Source organism: Nannobrachium achirus, assembly GCF_963921795.1.
Source record: "Nannobrachium achirus genome assembly, chromosome: 19".
Taxonomy (NCBI): Eukaryota; Metazoa; Chordata; class Actinopteri; order Myctophiformes; family Myctophidae; genus Nannobrachium; species Nannobrachium achirus.
In genome coordinates, this window is record NC_137826.1 from 29,920,298 (window position 1) to 29,936,532 (window position 16,235).

A 16,235-nucleotide genomic window follows, 5' to 3' on the forward strand; every position below is an offset into this window, starting at 1 on the left:
TAAGCGATTTAAGCGGTTAAAGGGTTCAACAGGCCAAATGTCAAGATCATAATCAAGGTCACGTCAGAAAACCAATCAATCACACAACCAGGGTGTTGCATTGCAAGAGCTGTTGTTGTGGCAGGGCTTGCACCTCCAGATGCATTTCATTAAAAATGAAACCCCAGAATCTAAACATTCTGCTGCACATCTGGCTAAACTGCTGCCAGAAACAATGCATGAAAAAAAACTATAAATTACAGAAAAACAAGCATCAGGGATAAGCTATTGTTTGTTGATTTTTGGTTAGTGAACTATGAGCATGGCTAGGACTACGGCTACATCAGTACTTTCACCCAGCCCAAAAACAACAGACTCATCATATGGTGCTGAGTGCTGACTCTACAGCACTATGCAAGTTGTGGTCTAAACATTACTCTTGCATGATGGAGAATGAGTTCAAAGGCGTAGTCATTTTGGATTAACCCTTAAGTTTTTTTTTCTTCTTTTTAAACTGAAGATATTTCTCTTAATACCACATCAAGATTAATACGTGATTACAATTGCATTTTGTGCATTATCTACGAGTACATTGTGTGGCTGTGCTTTCGGTTTACTGTTTTGTAAAGTAATAATCATGAAACTGGAAAGGACACTAATATCTGGAGTACGGTTTTGGTTGTTCATTCTCTTGTTGAGGCTTACCTGGCATCTCCATACTGTCGCATCGACTACAGCACTGGTTTGGAGACAAAACAAGACTCGCCTGCCAGATCTGGAGGCATGTATCATAAACAACAGTGTTGTGAGTCAGACTTTAGTTAACTAGTCACACTGCAAAAACAACAGATGTCTTTTATATGAAGGGAAGGGTCAAGCCAAGGTACCAGTCAGAGATGATACTACGCTCAGTGACCACAGTAATGCAACTTATAGAGTCAAGCTAAACTAGACCACAGCTGCAGCAGGGAATAGTATGGGGGAATTCCATTCCACTTGGACACCAATGTATATGCACACATCCACGCACAAACGTTTTCCCAGATATAGGGAAAAGTCAAATCATGAGATCATCCTCACCTGGGGGTTTAAGTTAACAAGGATGACTGCACCACATCTTAACATAATATTCGGACTCTCCAAGCTTTTGAGGTAAACCTCTATTATAGCGCCCATGTTGGATGCATTATCAGTGAGCGTAATTAAAAACAGAGTACCACGCCGCATTTCTGCAGGTTATTAGTGTCGTCATTAACAACAACATCCAGGAATACTACAGAACCGAGTTTGACACAAAAAATGCACCATTGTGCAGCAGTATTATAAGTATTCCCAACCCCTGCTTCTAGTATTTGACCTTTAGATCAAGCTTTGTGAGTGAATCTGGTTCCTGTTAGTAGTGTGGCCTGTATTGTACTGTGCAGATGTGCAATGAGAGGAGGCCTTCAAGGAATTCTGACACCCCTCCTCAATGCCCTACTTCCAGCTGCGTACAGTGGAAAAACTGGAGAGCTGAGAGGTCTGGAGAACAAGAACACATTTCAATCACAATACTGTATGACTTAATGCAGTAACGGTCCTCCCCACCCACTCACATGCTGCCCTATTTTACTCGATGAGCGGGCAAAGACATTGACTTCAAGCACTAGCATTAGAGTTGGCATGAGAATGATCTAACCCAGGGGCGTCAATTGGGTATGGCAGGGGTATGCAGCTGCCATACCCTGGGTACAGGGGGGAACATAAAAGTTACTTTTAAATATAAATCCATGAATGTCTCTTTGTCTATGTGTTCTGGTTATTATGTTGTTAAATTACAGTAAAATAAATACAAATGCAAAATTTAACAAAATGGTCACTTTAACAAGGTATTTCTTGACAAAATGGTACAGGTGCAATTCATTATTGTTAACTGTGGCACGTTTACTAACATGCCAAGTTTAGCTGCACTTGAACAACCGTTCCAGGATGCCATATCTGGCCAAGAAACCATAGAAACGGGGGGAAAAAATGTATATACTTCTTAAAATAAATGTATCATGCCTGTTGCTAAGGTATGGCAACATGACTGGTGTGTGCAAGACACCAGTCATGTTGCCATACCTTAGCTTTTTCTGAACTGACGCCACTGATCGAACCATAGGCCTTCAACAGAAAGAGACAACTGAAACATGTTAGTAGACCTACAGGATCTGCGTTCTACAGTTGTAGAGTGCTGAACAAAACCTTGTTTGGCCCTGTAAGTTGAGGGAGTAATATGATACTACAGGGTTGGGAGGTGAATAAGGGTTGATGTTGACCTCTTTCTCACCCCTCCTTGGGACCACTGTCTGAGTCCAACCATCAGTCACTCTTAGGTCTGGCAATTATCTGCTATTTCTCACCTTTAACCCCTTCACACACAAGTTCTTCCAGAGTTCACCCTACATTTCTGCCACACCAAAAGAAAATTGTGACCAGAGAGGTTGACATGATCTGATAAAGCCGCATTTCATTTGTCTACACAGATTCTTGGAGGATTGGAAAATGTGGGAATAGAAATGAAATTTTATTATGCCTTATCTGATGAAGGCTTTGTAGCAGGCTGAAATGCTATGTCCGTTTTTAATGTATTACAGTACGTGAATGAGATGGTTTTAGCTACTGTGAGCAAAGGTTCCACCTCTTCCTTGTCTTTCACTTGGTTGCACCTGCTCACAGCCGGTTGATCGCCACCTCCTCCTCTACAACTGACTTTAATGCTCATAACACACTTTTATTTGAGTGTTTACACACCATAACAACATACATACAATTTACAATGTAGGCAATTAGCAGAGGCTCTTAATCCAGAGCGACTTAATACACCAGTACATCAATATCAATACATAAAATGCATAGAAATAATAAATAAACATATCATTGTCTAACTGCAACACCATTGGTCAGCTCAGCCAGTCAATGAGTGAAAACATGAATCAAACAATGAGTGCTACAATGTAATAATAGATTGCAGTTTGATGATGATTAAAGTAAAGGGATTAGAAATGTTCATATTTACCTACTGTATCACTTAGGGTTAGGGAATATATGGAGTCTGCTGTGTTGATAGAAAAGACACATTTCATTCCATGGTCCTCAGATTAGAAGTTAAGAGTCTAACGTTACGTATACAATTTCATGGAACCTTGTGTGGAAATGGGGGTCATTGTTTGCAAGACACATACAAATAAATCCTGATAAATAAATAACTTTCTACCCAGAAGTTCTGAACTGGTGATTTTACTTATTTACCAAGTCAAACATAAATGTGTAGCTGAAAGAACATTAATTTGTATAATTTTGGCTCAATGAAAAACACTGTCAGATACTGTCAGGTGTAAAAGGTGCTGTATTTTTGCTTGAAAACGTTGCTTGCTTTTGCAGCATTCCACAGTGTCTCCCGTCCCGATTTACTATAAACTTGCAATCCGAAGATCTAACTGTTTTGTCAAGTAAGGGATTAGCAACAGTAATACCATTACTCTAAAAATGAATCTGTCCATATCCCCAATAGATCATTTTATTTTTCCCATATTGGATAACAACTTCTAGCACTACACCAACAGCACAGATCCTAAGGAAACTTGGTCTACAGCTCCCTCTGTGGGATGTCCAACAATCACAGAATTAGTTAAAAAAAAAGAACTTCTGGGGACTCAGATTACAGAACTAGATTAAGCAGTGCTATTCCGAGCACAGGTCTCCGCCAGGTCAGGTAGGTTATTGTGGCCTCCTGGTGGCGCTATAATAATAACAAAATAATAATAATAATTGCGACCGTAGGTCGCATTTACTACCAAAACCTCCACCGGCTGTCTGTCTCTCCGTCCGTCCGTCCGTCCGTCCGTCCGTCCGTCCGTCACACGTCACACGTCACACTTTTGCCCTGCTCATATCTCCACAACCGTTGCCCCCATCCATGCCAAATTTTGCACACACACTCCTTACCTGCCAAACTACAACCTCCAAGGACCCCCGGAGCTTCAGGGACCCCCAGGTCCCTGGGGGACCCCCAGGTGTAAAAAATGACCAAATGTGCAAAAATGACCAAATGACCACCCCAACGGGGCTGCTCACGGGGAATTCCTGGGGACCACCCACTCCTGGTGCTCCAGAACGGATGCAAAAGTGGTGGCGCCCCCAGTGGAGGACCCCCTCCACTGCAGCTCACATAAAATGCCGTAACTCGGGCTAGGAGCGTCCGGGAGAGCCGGGGCCGGTACCTATTCGTCCGCCAAGGCAACGCGGAGACCCCACCCCTCATTTCTCACATGGCCCTCTTCTAGCGCCACCTTCAGGCCGATTTTTAAAACACATTTTTGGACACTGCTCCTACAGTTTTTGTCCTAAAATCACGCAACTCGCTACACAGTATGTCTACACTCATCCCATCAACATGAATCTGTCCCATATAGCGCCACCTTCAGGCCGATTTTTAAAAACACATTGTTGGACACTGCTCCTACAGATTTTGCCCTAAAATCACGAAAATCACTACACAGCATGTCTACACTCATGTCATCAACATGGATCAGGAAGATTTTGGAAAAACACATTTTTGCCCTATTTGTGGATTAGGGAGTCTTACTGGTAATAATATTGAGACAAATTCAGGGGCGCCTGCTGGCCTACCGGTCCAGGCACATACCACATAGGCTCTGATGCCTGACAGCGTGTCGCGGGTTTCCCGATCCCTACGACCCTTGCTGTGTGTCCCCATCTCTCTCCCCATTACCTCTCAGTCTACCGTCTTATCATTAAAGGCATAAAAGCCCCAAAACAAATCTTAAAAAATAGAGACAAATTCATTGTTGTGTGAAACTGTCTCAATTTTGACAAGTTTTGAATAAAATTTATTTTAGCTATTTTAGTTTTAATCTAGTTTTAGTAAGTAAGTTTTAGATTAAATAAATACAGTCGATTGTGTCAATAAAAAAACATTTTGGCATACATTGAAGATGGCTTTGAATAAATGTAGGCCTACTTAAGCGCATTTTCCACAGGCCCCACACCACACCACACCACCCACTTGTATCAGGTTTTCCACTACAAGGAACTGGGTAGAGTGGTATGAAAGTGGTACTAAACAAGGTACTATTTAGTTTTGCTACTGCCTAATTGAGTGAAAACTGCTGTTTGGACGCCATCTAGTGTCTGTTTGCAGACACCACATGTGATGTTGCCCTGCCTGATCATGGATGTAAAAATGTTTTTTTTAGATTTTAAATAATTAAATTTCTACACAAAGATTTAAATTCATGGATAATGAATGAAGTTCCATCTCAACTGAGTCTACTCATCTTGTCCCTAATCATTTTGCTAGTGTGACATGGCTCCGGGTAGCCTATGTGACAGAGTAGGCTACAGCATTTTGCAATGCCAGGTCTATAAGCCTACACCACTAACTAGATACCAGTGAAAAAATGACTACCAAGGTAATCAATAAAGTCAACCAACAAATTTGTTTCTTGCATAGGGTTGCCCCACTGATCAATATTAAAACACGAAATACTCTAGGAGGTGGGCCCCTCATTGATTACGGAATCCTTGTTTGGTATCGCGATGCCCCGGCTGCCTTAAAGTTAAAGCTCCAAACAGCCCAGAACTAACTGATTAGGGTCGTGCTTGGTCTTCTTCCTCTGGCCCACCTTACCGATTATCACCACAAAAGCGTGGGGTGGCTCAAAGTAGCTGACAGAGTACAGCATCTTGCAATGTGCCTGGTGTACAAGATACACTACACCTCAAAGATAGCCATGTACCTGACAAACTACTTCCTAAAGGTCAAGGATGTCCACGATCACAACACCAGAGGCAGCAGCACTAATCATGTTCAACCAAGATTTAACCAAGATTTAACACTATAAAAGGCTCTAATTCTTTCGTACACCCTTCCGCAAACCCTAAATAAAATATGGAACATAGACTGACTGCCAGTGTCCCATTTCATATGTATTTGCTGTTTTGTAAAAAAAAAAAAAAAAATCTCAATGACCAATTATTTATCTTTCAAAGTGTATAGCTCTGCTCTGACCTGAATAGCTAACATTAGGATGTTGGATAGTTGGCAGAGGTTCTGAATTGGCATCCAGGGAGTGTGCACAGTTTGGCAGCGACCAGGACAGCGGCGCCAGAGATTAGTAACGGACAGACGGATGGACAGGGGGCAAAACATAGTCTCCCCATGCCTTCGACCTGGCGGAGACAATAACATGACAAACTGTTACCTGACCTCCTGACCTGGCTGTAGACCTGTAGTAGGCCAAATAATAATTAGATTAAATACAATGCATCAAAAACTAACCAAATTATTTTGTGATGCAACACAAGGAATACAACCACCATGCTGCTTGTGAGAAGTCTGATAACCTTCTGCTGTCCTTGAATCTATTGTCAGGCACGCAGTTCCATTCTCCAGATTCAGATTCAGATTCCTTTATTTACCATTGTGTAAAACACATAGGAATTTGTTTTGGCAACATTACAAGTGTGCATTCAATTCCTCCCTTTTTTCACATATATGAAACCAACAACACAAACAACAAGCTTTGTAGCTTTCCCAAGCTACATCTGCACACTCTCCTTACAAACAGCTGCAGTTGATTCAGAACTCTGCTGCTTGAGTTCTTATCACTAATTCCAAGAGTGGATCATGACTCCAGTTTTTAGATCTTTATGCTGGCTCCCTGTTTGTCAAAGAATCTACTTCAACATACTACTGTTGGTTTATAAAACATTTGATTGTCTTAAGTACCAGCTCTTATGCCTGAAAGGCCTGTCCAATGTGTCCATACTGTCTCCAACCACCAAACTCTGCTTTCTGAATCCAGAGTCAGAACTAAACATGGAGAAGTAGCCTTCAGTTATTTATGCTCCTCATATCTGAAACTAACTCTCAGAAAACTGCAGGTCTGCTACAACTCAGTTCTTTTAAATCAAAGCTTGATGTTTCCTTTTACAGAGGGTTTATTCCCATTTCTTTTGCACGACAATGTTATAATTGTTTATTTATAACCTAGGCTATTTGAAGTAGTTCCATTTTAACTTATTCTCATTTTTAATTGTATTCACATGTCCTTTTATGTCTTTATTTTGTCTGTCTTAATGCTCTGTGTCTTCAAATGTACTATACAGATTTGTCTTGCCTTTGCTCAACTGTGCAATATTCTTTGTTCTGTGCTGAAGCAGTTGAGTGAATAATTCAGTGGAGAACATCCACAAAGTGTGGTTAGTTGGTGTTGAGGCTTTCTGTAAATGAACTCTTGTTCTGTTGTCATACCTTCTTACAACTTGGTCAGTCTTGGCATTATCTATAGAAGTCAAAGGACTAATGTCCTGAGCTAAAGGTTTGATTGTTTGCAGAGACCGGTACAGGGAACTACAGTACAATATGAGGTCTGCTAAAAGGATTTTTCCAAGAGTCTGGTGGCTCATTGACCTGTCAGCCAAGTAAGTTGATTGTGCACACATCTGATTCTTGCACAAACATGACTGACTGACAGATACATCATCCTTCAGCTTCTTACAACACTGAGACAGAATGTTACCATGTGTCCTTCATGGTCCTTCTCTGCATCTTTAGACAGACTGCAGCAGAAAATTCTGGAAGGCCTCATCAGAAGACTCTGGAATCAGGAACTCCAACAACAGGTCACAGATGCAGAAGATGAGATGCCTACAGTATGTACAGTAACAGTACAGAGACCGGGTTATATAGATCAGTGGTTCCCAAACCTTTTAGCTCAAGACCCAAAAGAGAGATTAGACATTTGCCCGGAACCCAAACTAGTGAAAATAGCAGATCTACAAGCTCACAACGTGTCGCTTGTAGATTTTTTCACTACTTGTAGATATCACTACTAATTTATGGAATTTCTAAGGGTTTTCTTCTGTTTATCCATGGAATATCATTGAATTGTTTTGAAATAATAATTAAAAACAAAATGTAGGAAACCAAAAATTAATGGACCCATAAAAATGTGTCCGCAACCCACAAATGGGTCCTGATCCGATGATATAGATCAACACCGATTTTGAACTAGTATTAAATGAACACATTATTTTGCTGTGTGTGTACATCTCACTTGTTAATACGATGGTCCTGTAAAGACTCCAGGATGGTCTCCAAACTCAGTCTGTACTTCTCAGTACCCAGGATATCAGTGATGGTCTCTGTGTGGGAACATAGAGGAACAAACTGTTAAGGACTGTACCAGCCGTCTGGCATGTTTGACTACAGCTGGACCATTTCCCAAAGCATACTGTGGTTTGTACGATTTCTGAGGTGAGGAAGCCATTAAATTCCCTTAATTTCAGTATGGTACATTATGAACATCAACATCAGCAGCAGGGAGAACTTGAGCTTGAACTCGAGAGCTTGAGATAGGTGAACTTTATGTTATCATTGCATTTTAATGCATTGTAAAGCAGAGAATAAAATTCAAATATCCATATAAGAAGTTCTCAACCAGGAATTTTAGTCAGTTTAGTCAACATTTACTTAATTATTAATGAGGACAAAATGTAAATGAATGTAACATTTGTACACTCTTAGGGCGAAAAGGAACGCTTGGGCTTGGGGAGTACATATACCTGGGAGCAGCTGCATCAGGCACTCCAGACACTGTTTCTTGGTCTCGTCTCTCTGTGTGGCGCTGCGCTCTGGTCGGAGATGAGCAGGCAGCATGCCGCCTGGCCACACAGCTTCCTGCATCACCTGCAGGTAAATGACCCAGCAGGGGGCACTGGTGAGGTGGGCCATTCCTACATCCACCCATCTGAGACATGGATAGTGGCACTGTAGGTTAACAAGTTCAACACAAGAGGGTGCTTGTACAGTATGTGAGTGTCTACCTGTACCTGCTATATATCAACAGCAATGGTATGAGCAAAAAATGGATTAGGTGTGCTGTGTGCATTGCACATGTTAATGACAAGTGAAAATACATGTGTGATGTGCATGCAAACATACATGGAAAAGGGTTGTGAACAATGTTAAGCAATAAGAGACTGTTCTTCATGTGCTTGGTCACTCACTCACACACACACATATATATACCTACTGTATATGTTGACCAGTATTTAATAAAGAACTACATTGCATCAAATCACAGAAGAGGTTTTAGTGCAATACAAAATTAATTTATTCAGTATAGTGTTCTGTTTATCTTCCCTCCTTGTGCTTTATGTAAAGCACTTCGAATAGCATTTGTGTATGAAATGTACAATACACATGCCATGCCTTACTATATTATAGTAAATAAAGATAATGTTATTATTTCCCCATTGCTAACATAATAAGCAGTTGGATATGGCCTGCGTCACTAAGCATAAACAATCGTGCCACAACACTTAACACAGACTATATGTTATACCATAAACTTGACAATAGATTTTGCGATAAGAGGAAAATGTGCCTTGTTAATAGATACAATCAGCAGTCAAAGACACACAAGAATACATTTGTAAATGCATGCAGGACAATGGATGCTTATTAGAGGTGATCTGATAAATGATCATGCAGCATGCATAACAAACCTCTTAGCATCTAAGGACACTTAGATGAAATAACAGAAGGGGGGTCAGTGTCTGGACGCTCAGCCTTTTGGAGATAATTGAATACCTTTCTCAACTGATGATCAAATAATCTCCAAAGGAGCTTGTTGTAATCACTTCATTTTGCATTCTTTATATTGCACTGTATGTTGTCATTGAACAAATCAATCAATCAATCTCATCGCTTATGTCACCAGAGAGTGAGGCAACAAATAGCAATAGCAAGCATGTAAACAGTTGTATAGTTAAAAGAATGCTAAAACTACAATACTAAAAGCTACTAGTCCTCGTTGCAAGAGGCTGATACAATGTACAGTAGATCGGCTATCTTTGGTGCGTGTACAATATAAATCAACATTACCTTTCAATGAAGGTGCCAAAGAGTAGTCTAATGGTCTTCTGAATGTTTTCAGTGCAGAGCCAGCTCCACTGGTCCTTCATCAGCAGACAAAGGATGTTCAAAACCACATCTGCCACTGCTGTGTCTGTAGACAGACAGACAGACAGACAGACAGACAGACAGACAGACAGAGACACAATTTAGTTTCCAGCATTTGATGAAATGGTCAGTTGTCCACATTTTTATAGAACTTTACCATACACTGACAGCGGAGGCACCAGAACAACCAGATACCATCTCATTCCCAGGCAGGCGGCTGCTCTATCTCCTGTGTCACTGCCACTCCATGATGGCTATGGATGGAAGGCACACCAACGGATGGAAGGCGCACCAAAATACATAAAATGTCCAATTGGCGGCAGAATAAAAGGAGATTGTCACTGGTTCACATTTAGCCATTACCTCCACGGCAAGTGGGATTATATTGTTATTCAATTGAGTGCTACTGTATTCCATCTGCCTCTATTGGTCGCATGTAAGGCAACGTAAAAGATTCACGTGAGCCAACAGCTCCATAGGCCTAGCTAGCTGTGATGGAGACCAGTGATTACCAACCACGTTAATTTTCATGTATTAGACCAGGGGTTCTCAAAACTCTTTATGCTGTGACCCACAAAATAAACATATATGAACTGCGGACTCCCACCCTGATGACAAGCACTTGGAATTGTAGGTATTACATTTAATGTGACTCGGTTCCACAGATACATATTGTGAAAATAGCAGATCTACATGCTCACAACGCCTCGCAGTGCGAGGCGTTGTGAGCATGTAGATCTGCTATTTTCATATACAGTATATATGAGAAACACTGATGTCGACAAAATGACGCAACCTTTTATAGATGTCTTCCTGTCTTTGCCAGGCTGCTCACAGCTCTGCTTCACGTCCCCAGTCTCTCTCCCATTGGATCCTCCACACACCAGCCTCTCCTGGTCCCTGATAAACCTCTCCAGGCCAGACGGGGTCAGGCCATTGAGCGCCTGCACAGCCAGCCACCAAGCAGAGGGACATCATGTTGAAGTGGTAAGTTAGGCAGTAACTACTGGTACATTTACTTGACTCATTTTATTTTTACCTTGTACCTTAGTTTAAGTATTTTTAGATAGTACGATATCTGCTTTGAAAACGTAAAGGACTCCACTACATTTCTAGGAAGGGAAAAAGGTAAGCTCTAAGATTCAATCAACGAATCCCACATTTTAGAAGTGAGCTTTGTAATATCCCCTGAAGGACAGTAACTTACGGCGCTGCCTTGGCTAAAGCAGTATGTCACTTTAGGCTGCAAGTCAGCTATGTTGAGACAGGGAGCAACTTTGCTGGGGAAACGGAGCCTCCTGCTGCATGAAACATAAAATGACACCCAGACAGCACGCAAATGCAACACCTTATTATAAAAGGAGACAATGCAAGAGAACGCAGACAGTAAAATGTGTTGTTGAGTATTACAGTACTTCCTTTATAAAAAGGGGTCACTCAACTAACTCAGGGCTGATTTTGCCTACACACTACAGCATTGGTTCTCAAAGTGGGGTCCGGGGTCCTTGAGGGAGTTCCAGGGGGTCCCCAGCTAAATGATAGTTAGGAATCAAATGGACCCTTCTGGTTATAGGTGTCCATTTGGTTCCATTTGTACACTATTTGAGTTAAATTAACATTGATTTTACTAAATAAATTGTGGTCTCAGAGATAGAAATGCCATTAAATGGTGGTCCGTAGCCTAATGCATGTCAAACTGGGGGTCCTTGAAATTAAAATGGTTGAGAATCACTGCTAGAGCTGTAAGAATCTTCTCTTATGGGGGTCCTTGACATATTTTTTCAAATGGGGGTCCACAGGCTTAGAAGTGTCAATTTGGGGGTCCTTGACGTGAAAAAATTTGATAACCACTACAGTACGTAATGTGTAATAATAGAGGGACTTTAGACAAAGAGGTCTCACCTGTATCTCCTGCTTTCTCCAGACTCTCCCTCCAGCTCCTCAGTGGGGCTCTGGGGCTCAGGGCGGGGGAAGGCCGTCTTCAATGTGTCTAAAGCATTCACCACCATCTATGGAGGCAAGTCAGGTTGGAGTTACAGTAACATGAGACAAACAACCCTACCTAATAAAAATGTTATTAGGTAGGGTTGTTTGTCTCAATATCTAATAATCAGACATTCTCATCAGAGTCCACATGATATAATAGCAACACGGTTGTTGTGCGCTGTATCAATTCGATTAAGATAATTATGTAAGTACACATGAACCCTATTCTCAGCATTGATCTAAATTTGACTGAGATCATGTCATGTTTACTATAAAAGCATACAGTGTTTCAACAGGTTCAGTCTTTTATGGAAAAATATAAATATATATTATATATAAATATATTGCATAATATATACTATTCTATATTATATACTTTATATGTATATAATACTTTTAATTTGATCTGAATGCCTAGATTCAGATTTTTCTCTCACCAATTTCACAAAACTGATTTCTAATTACCATGGAGCATTTATAATTTATCTTCATTAAACCTAAAGGACTTTTTCTTTTTTTACCTTATCAATTCTTGACATGGCAAACTTCTTTTCAAAAGAGGCGTATGATTCTGCATTGAGACCTAGGAACTCCTGCATCTCCTCACTGTTGGCTGTTTCAGGAATGCTGTTTAATTGCTTTATAGAGAAAATAAATCAGTCGAAACTACAGTAACACAAAAAATAATTATGAATTGAATTGAATTAGTCTGTTGGTCAAATCCATACTTTAAGAAATGTATCCAGCTGGACTTTGCGAGCCTCCACCTTCTCAATATCTGCGTTGCCAAACAGGAGGTCAGGAAAAAGCTTCTTTGGGCCTCTGACATCTGAAGTGCATAGCAAGTAAGGAAATAATTTCCGAAACAATAATTAATCAGTCTGAAAAATATATTCAATATAGTCTGGAGTGGATTTTTGTCTTACTTTTCATGAGCTTCTTGAGCTCTGGCCTCTCCTCTAAACGAGCTTGCAGGTTGAGGAACTCACTGTATCGCCGGTTGACAGTGTGATGAGCCACAGGTTGCAGGTCCATCACAGTCTCATACTATGAAACACATTAGTGCAGTGGTTCACATGAAACACATAGTGCAGTGGTTCTCAAACTTTTTCACAGACCCCCATTTGAAAAGATATGCCAGGGAGCCCCATAAGAGAAGATTTTTACAGCTCCAGCAGTGATTCTCAACCATTTTATATTCTATCTCTAGGAGCCCAATTTATATTGTAAAATCAATGTTTTTTTTAAGGGTCCATTTGGTTCCTTTTGTACACTCTCTAAGTTACAGACCCAAAAGGCTTGAGGGAACTCCCTCAAGGACCCCTGGGGGTCCCCAGGCCCCACTTTGAGGACCAATGCATTAGTGCACAGTCAAATCTGAAGTGTTCATTGAATAATAGAGGAAATACTATTCATAAACACACAAACACAAAATGAAATAGTATTACCTTCACAGTGTATAAAGTATAGGGGTGTGAGACAGCACCACGTGGCTCTTTGCAGGTGATCGTGCCAGCAATGTGGACATTCTGTATGATAACAGGTGCAACTGGGGGACTGTTAGAGGCATCAAAGTTATATGGGGAAAGACGCTTTGAAGGACAAACTGAGGGTCTCTCTTGGCCTATGCCTGCTGGCCAATGGGAGTCCTCTGTCACCACCACTTTGGGCCCCAGAGACCTTAGAGGGCCGAAGCAGCCAGAAGCCCCATCGTCTTTTAAAGTCCTCACATTACAGAAACTGCTTGGAGGAGCACAGTTGCAGAAGCTTTCTGCCTGCTCCTCTTCTGAGTCTGACTGAACTGAGGACTCAACTAACAACTTCTGACACTCTGACGACGGGGAGTCGTGGTCGGGCTCTAGGCTCTGATAAAAGCAGTTGACTCTGCATGGCATGAGCAGACCTTCATGGCAATTTTCGCCTTTGCCAACACTAGTCAGGCTATCCATGCTGTCCAGTGAGGAACCCAACTTCCAAAACAGACCCTGGCTGTACAGATCAGTGGGATCTGAGAGGCTTTTGGTACTAAGAGCCATTTGGTCTGACGAGAGTGAGCTGCAGGTATACCAGGACTCATCCTCCTGGGTCTGACTTCTATATAGAGTTGCTCCAAAAAGCTCACCATCCGTGGCAGTTTCCTGAGGTTCTCTGGACTTGGTGAATATGTCCACAATGGTCTGGTTGAGCCAGTCAGGATCAGACACCCTACTTATGAGGGGCAACAGTACGTTGCAGGTGATGAGCTCTGCTACCATGCATCCTCCAGTCCTCGTTTCCATGTTGGGATATGGGACAAGCACATGTAAGACAAGGTACACCAGAGCTCGAGAGTAGCCAAGTTCAGCGGTTGCACTCCTCAGGGCAGGATGGGGGGCATCAGCTCGACTGTACAGTTGCCAGAGGCTGATGCTGCTGTCTTTCTGTGTCAACGCTGCTGCTGCCTGCATCTCTCTTGCCGTCATGTAGCTCTGCAGGTGGCATCCGTACAGCTCCAGTACCCTCTGAAGCAGTGCTTTCCTGTCCACGTGCCGTGCACGCTCCTTGAGCTCCATCACTGACTCCAGCATGGAATCGCGCACCACTCGCTCAAACTCACCTAAGGGTGGGCGATATGGAAAAATACAATATTACAATATTTTTCCAAGCTGTATCACGATACACAATCTTATCGCAATTATTTTTCGTGTTGGTTTTTATGGTTAATTTTCATGTTACTTAACAGTACAACCACCTGGAGTAACAGACCATTTAGACCAGTGGTCTTCAAAGTGTGGTCCAGGGACTCTTTGGGTTCCTTTTGGGAGGTCTAAATTGACCCTTACAAGTATGTAACCCTTACGGATCCATTTGTTTTCATTTGTATACTGTCAGAGTTAAGGGGAGACCTTGCCATTGTAAAGTTTGAGAACTATACTGATTTGGACCAAAATGCAGGTTTAAATGAATTCTGCAATGAATCTCTTAACAGTTCAACAGGATTTTTTGTTACAAGGCTCTCCCTCATCGTATCACGATATATACAATATCTCTGAAAAGGCATATATCGTGGAGACATTGTATCGTGGAGACATTGTATCGTCTCAACGATATTTATCACCATATCGCCCACCCCTAAACTCACCCTCCTCTTCTGCCATCAGGGTGCGGTACCACGAGGACACAAAGTCACGCATGGCTTTGTGGACAGCGCTGTGGATCTCGTGGTCCAGGCGTCGCTCATGTTCTGGTGAGGGCAGAGGAGGCTGCATGTTTCCTAGTGGGACAAAATGCTCCAAGTGCAGCAGGCTGTTGGCATCCAGCAGAGCACGAGACCCAAGCCAACCCCCCAGAACCACCAGGAGGCTGGTGAAGATGCAGAGGAGCCAGACGTTCACAAGGAGATGGAAGAGGACAAGCCATGCTAACAGAGCTCCAAACCCTAAGAGCCTTCGCTGGCCAAGTAACTCTGAGAACGCCCAGTGATGAGAACTCTTGGGGGAAGGCATTAAGTGTGTGGATTGTTGGGTCCTGAAAAGAAAGACAAATAAATAAGCATGCTATACCCTGGGCAGTCAACCGAAAATATATTGAAACCGATATTTAGGACCAAAAACAGACTTAAATAATCTAGAAGCACGTTTTTCTTTCCTTTATCAACGAATTGACCCTGTATTATACGTACATAAATTGTGAAAGTAACCGACCTACAGCATACAATCTCACTACATGTTGCATTGCGATGAATTGTGATTTTTAATGTTATATCATGTCCATTGTTCAGAATAAGCAAATGTTGTGTGACATCTTCCTGGATCCACCAGTCATTATAGATGTAAGGTGCCCTACTGTGGAAGATGGGTTAATCCATGGTCACCTCAGTTATACTGTAGGATGACCCATTTAAGTGTAAAACATTTGATTTGTAATAGCATACTTTTTCTAACCAAAATTTGTAGGCCTATTTTTGATAATTAGAAAAAAGGTACAAACTTTCTATTTCATGTAAGCACATGAAAGTGTTAATATAGACTGGAATGCCTGCATGTGGCTAATTTGCTTTAATTGAGTTAACCTCATCCCAGTCAAGCAGGCTATGTAGGTATTGTTTGTTGGAATTAAATGAAGATCACCCATTAGTCAAAGACTGTCCCCACATATGCAAACCATACTACACCCTAAGCTATGTGCATTGAGTTGAACATGTGTTGTCTACTCACAAGGAAGATTAGCCAAAGGGAAATGTAGCCTATAGCATTAATACACTTAAACTAACATG

General features: G+C 41.7%; 1 protein-coding gene across 1 annotated transcript; it reads right to left on the reverse strand.

The window, feature by feature from the left end:
• Positions 1–1,455: 1,455 nt before the first annotated feature.
• On the reverse strand, positions 1,456–15,465 carry snx19a (sorting nexin 19a; the record flags this gene model as incomplete). Its single annotated transcript, XM_080749374.1, is given in 14 exon segments — positions 1,456–1,500; positions 7,548–7,590; positions 7,592–7,675; positions 8,085–8,172; positions 8,593–8,777; positions 9,917–10,040; positions 10,830–10,938; positions 11,202–11,295; positions 11,897–12,003; positions 12,502–12,618; positions 12,709–12,809; positions 12,907–13,027; positions 13,429–14,576; positions 15,102–15,465. Coding segments are annotated over 14 exon segments (2,730 nt in total).
• Between the last annotated feature and the right edge of the window lie 770 nt (positions 15,466–16,235).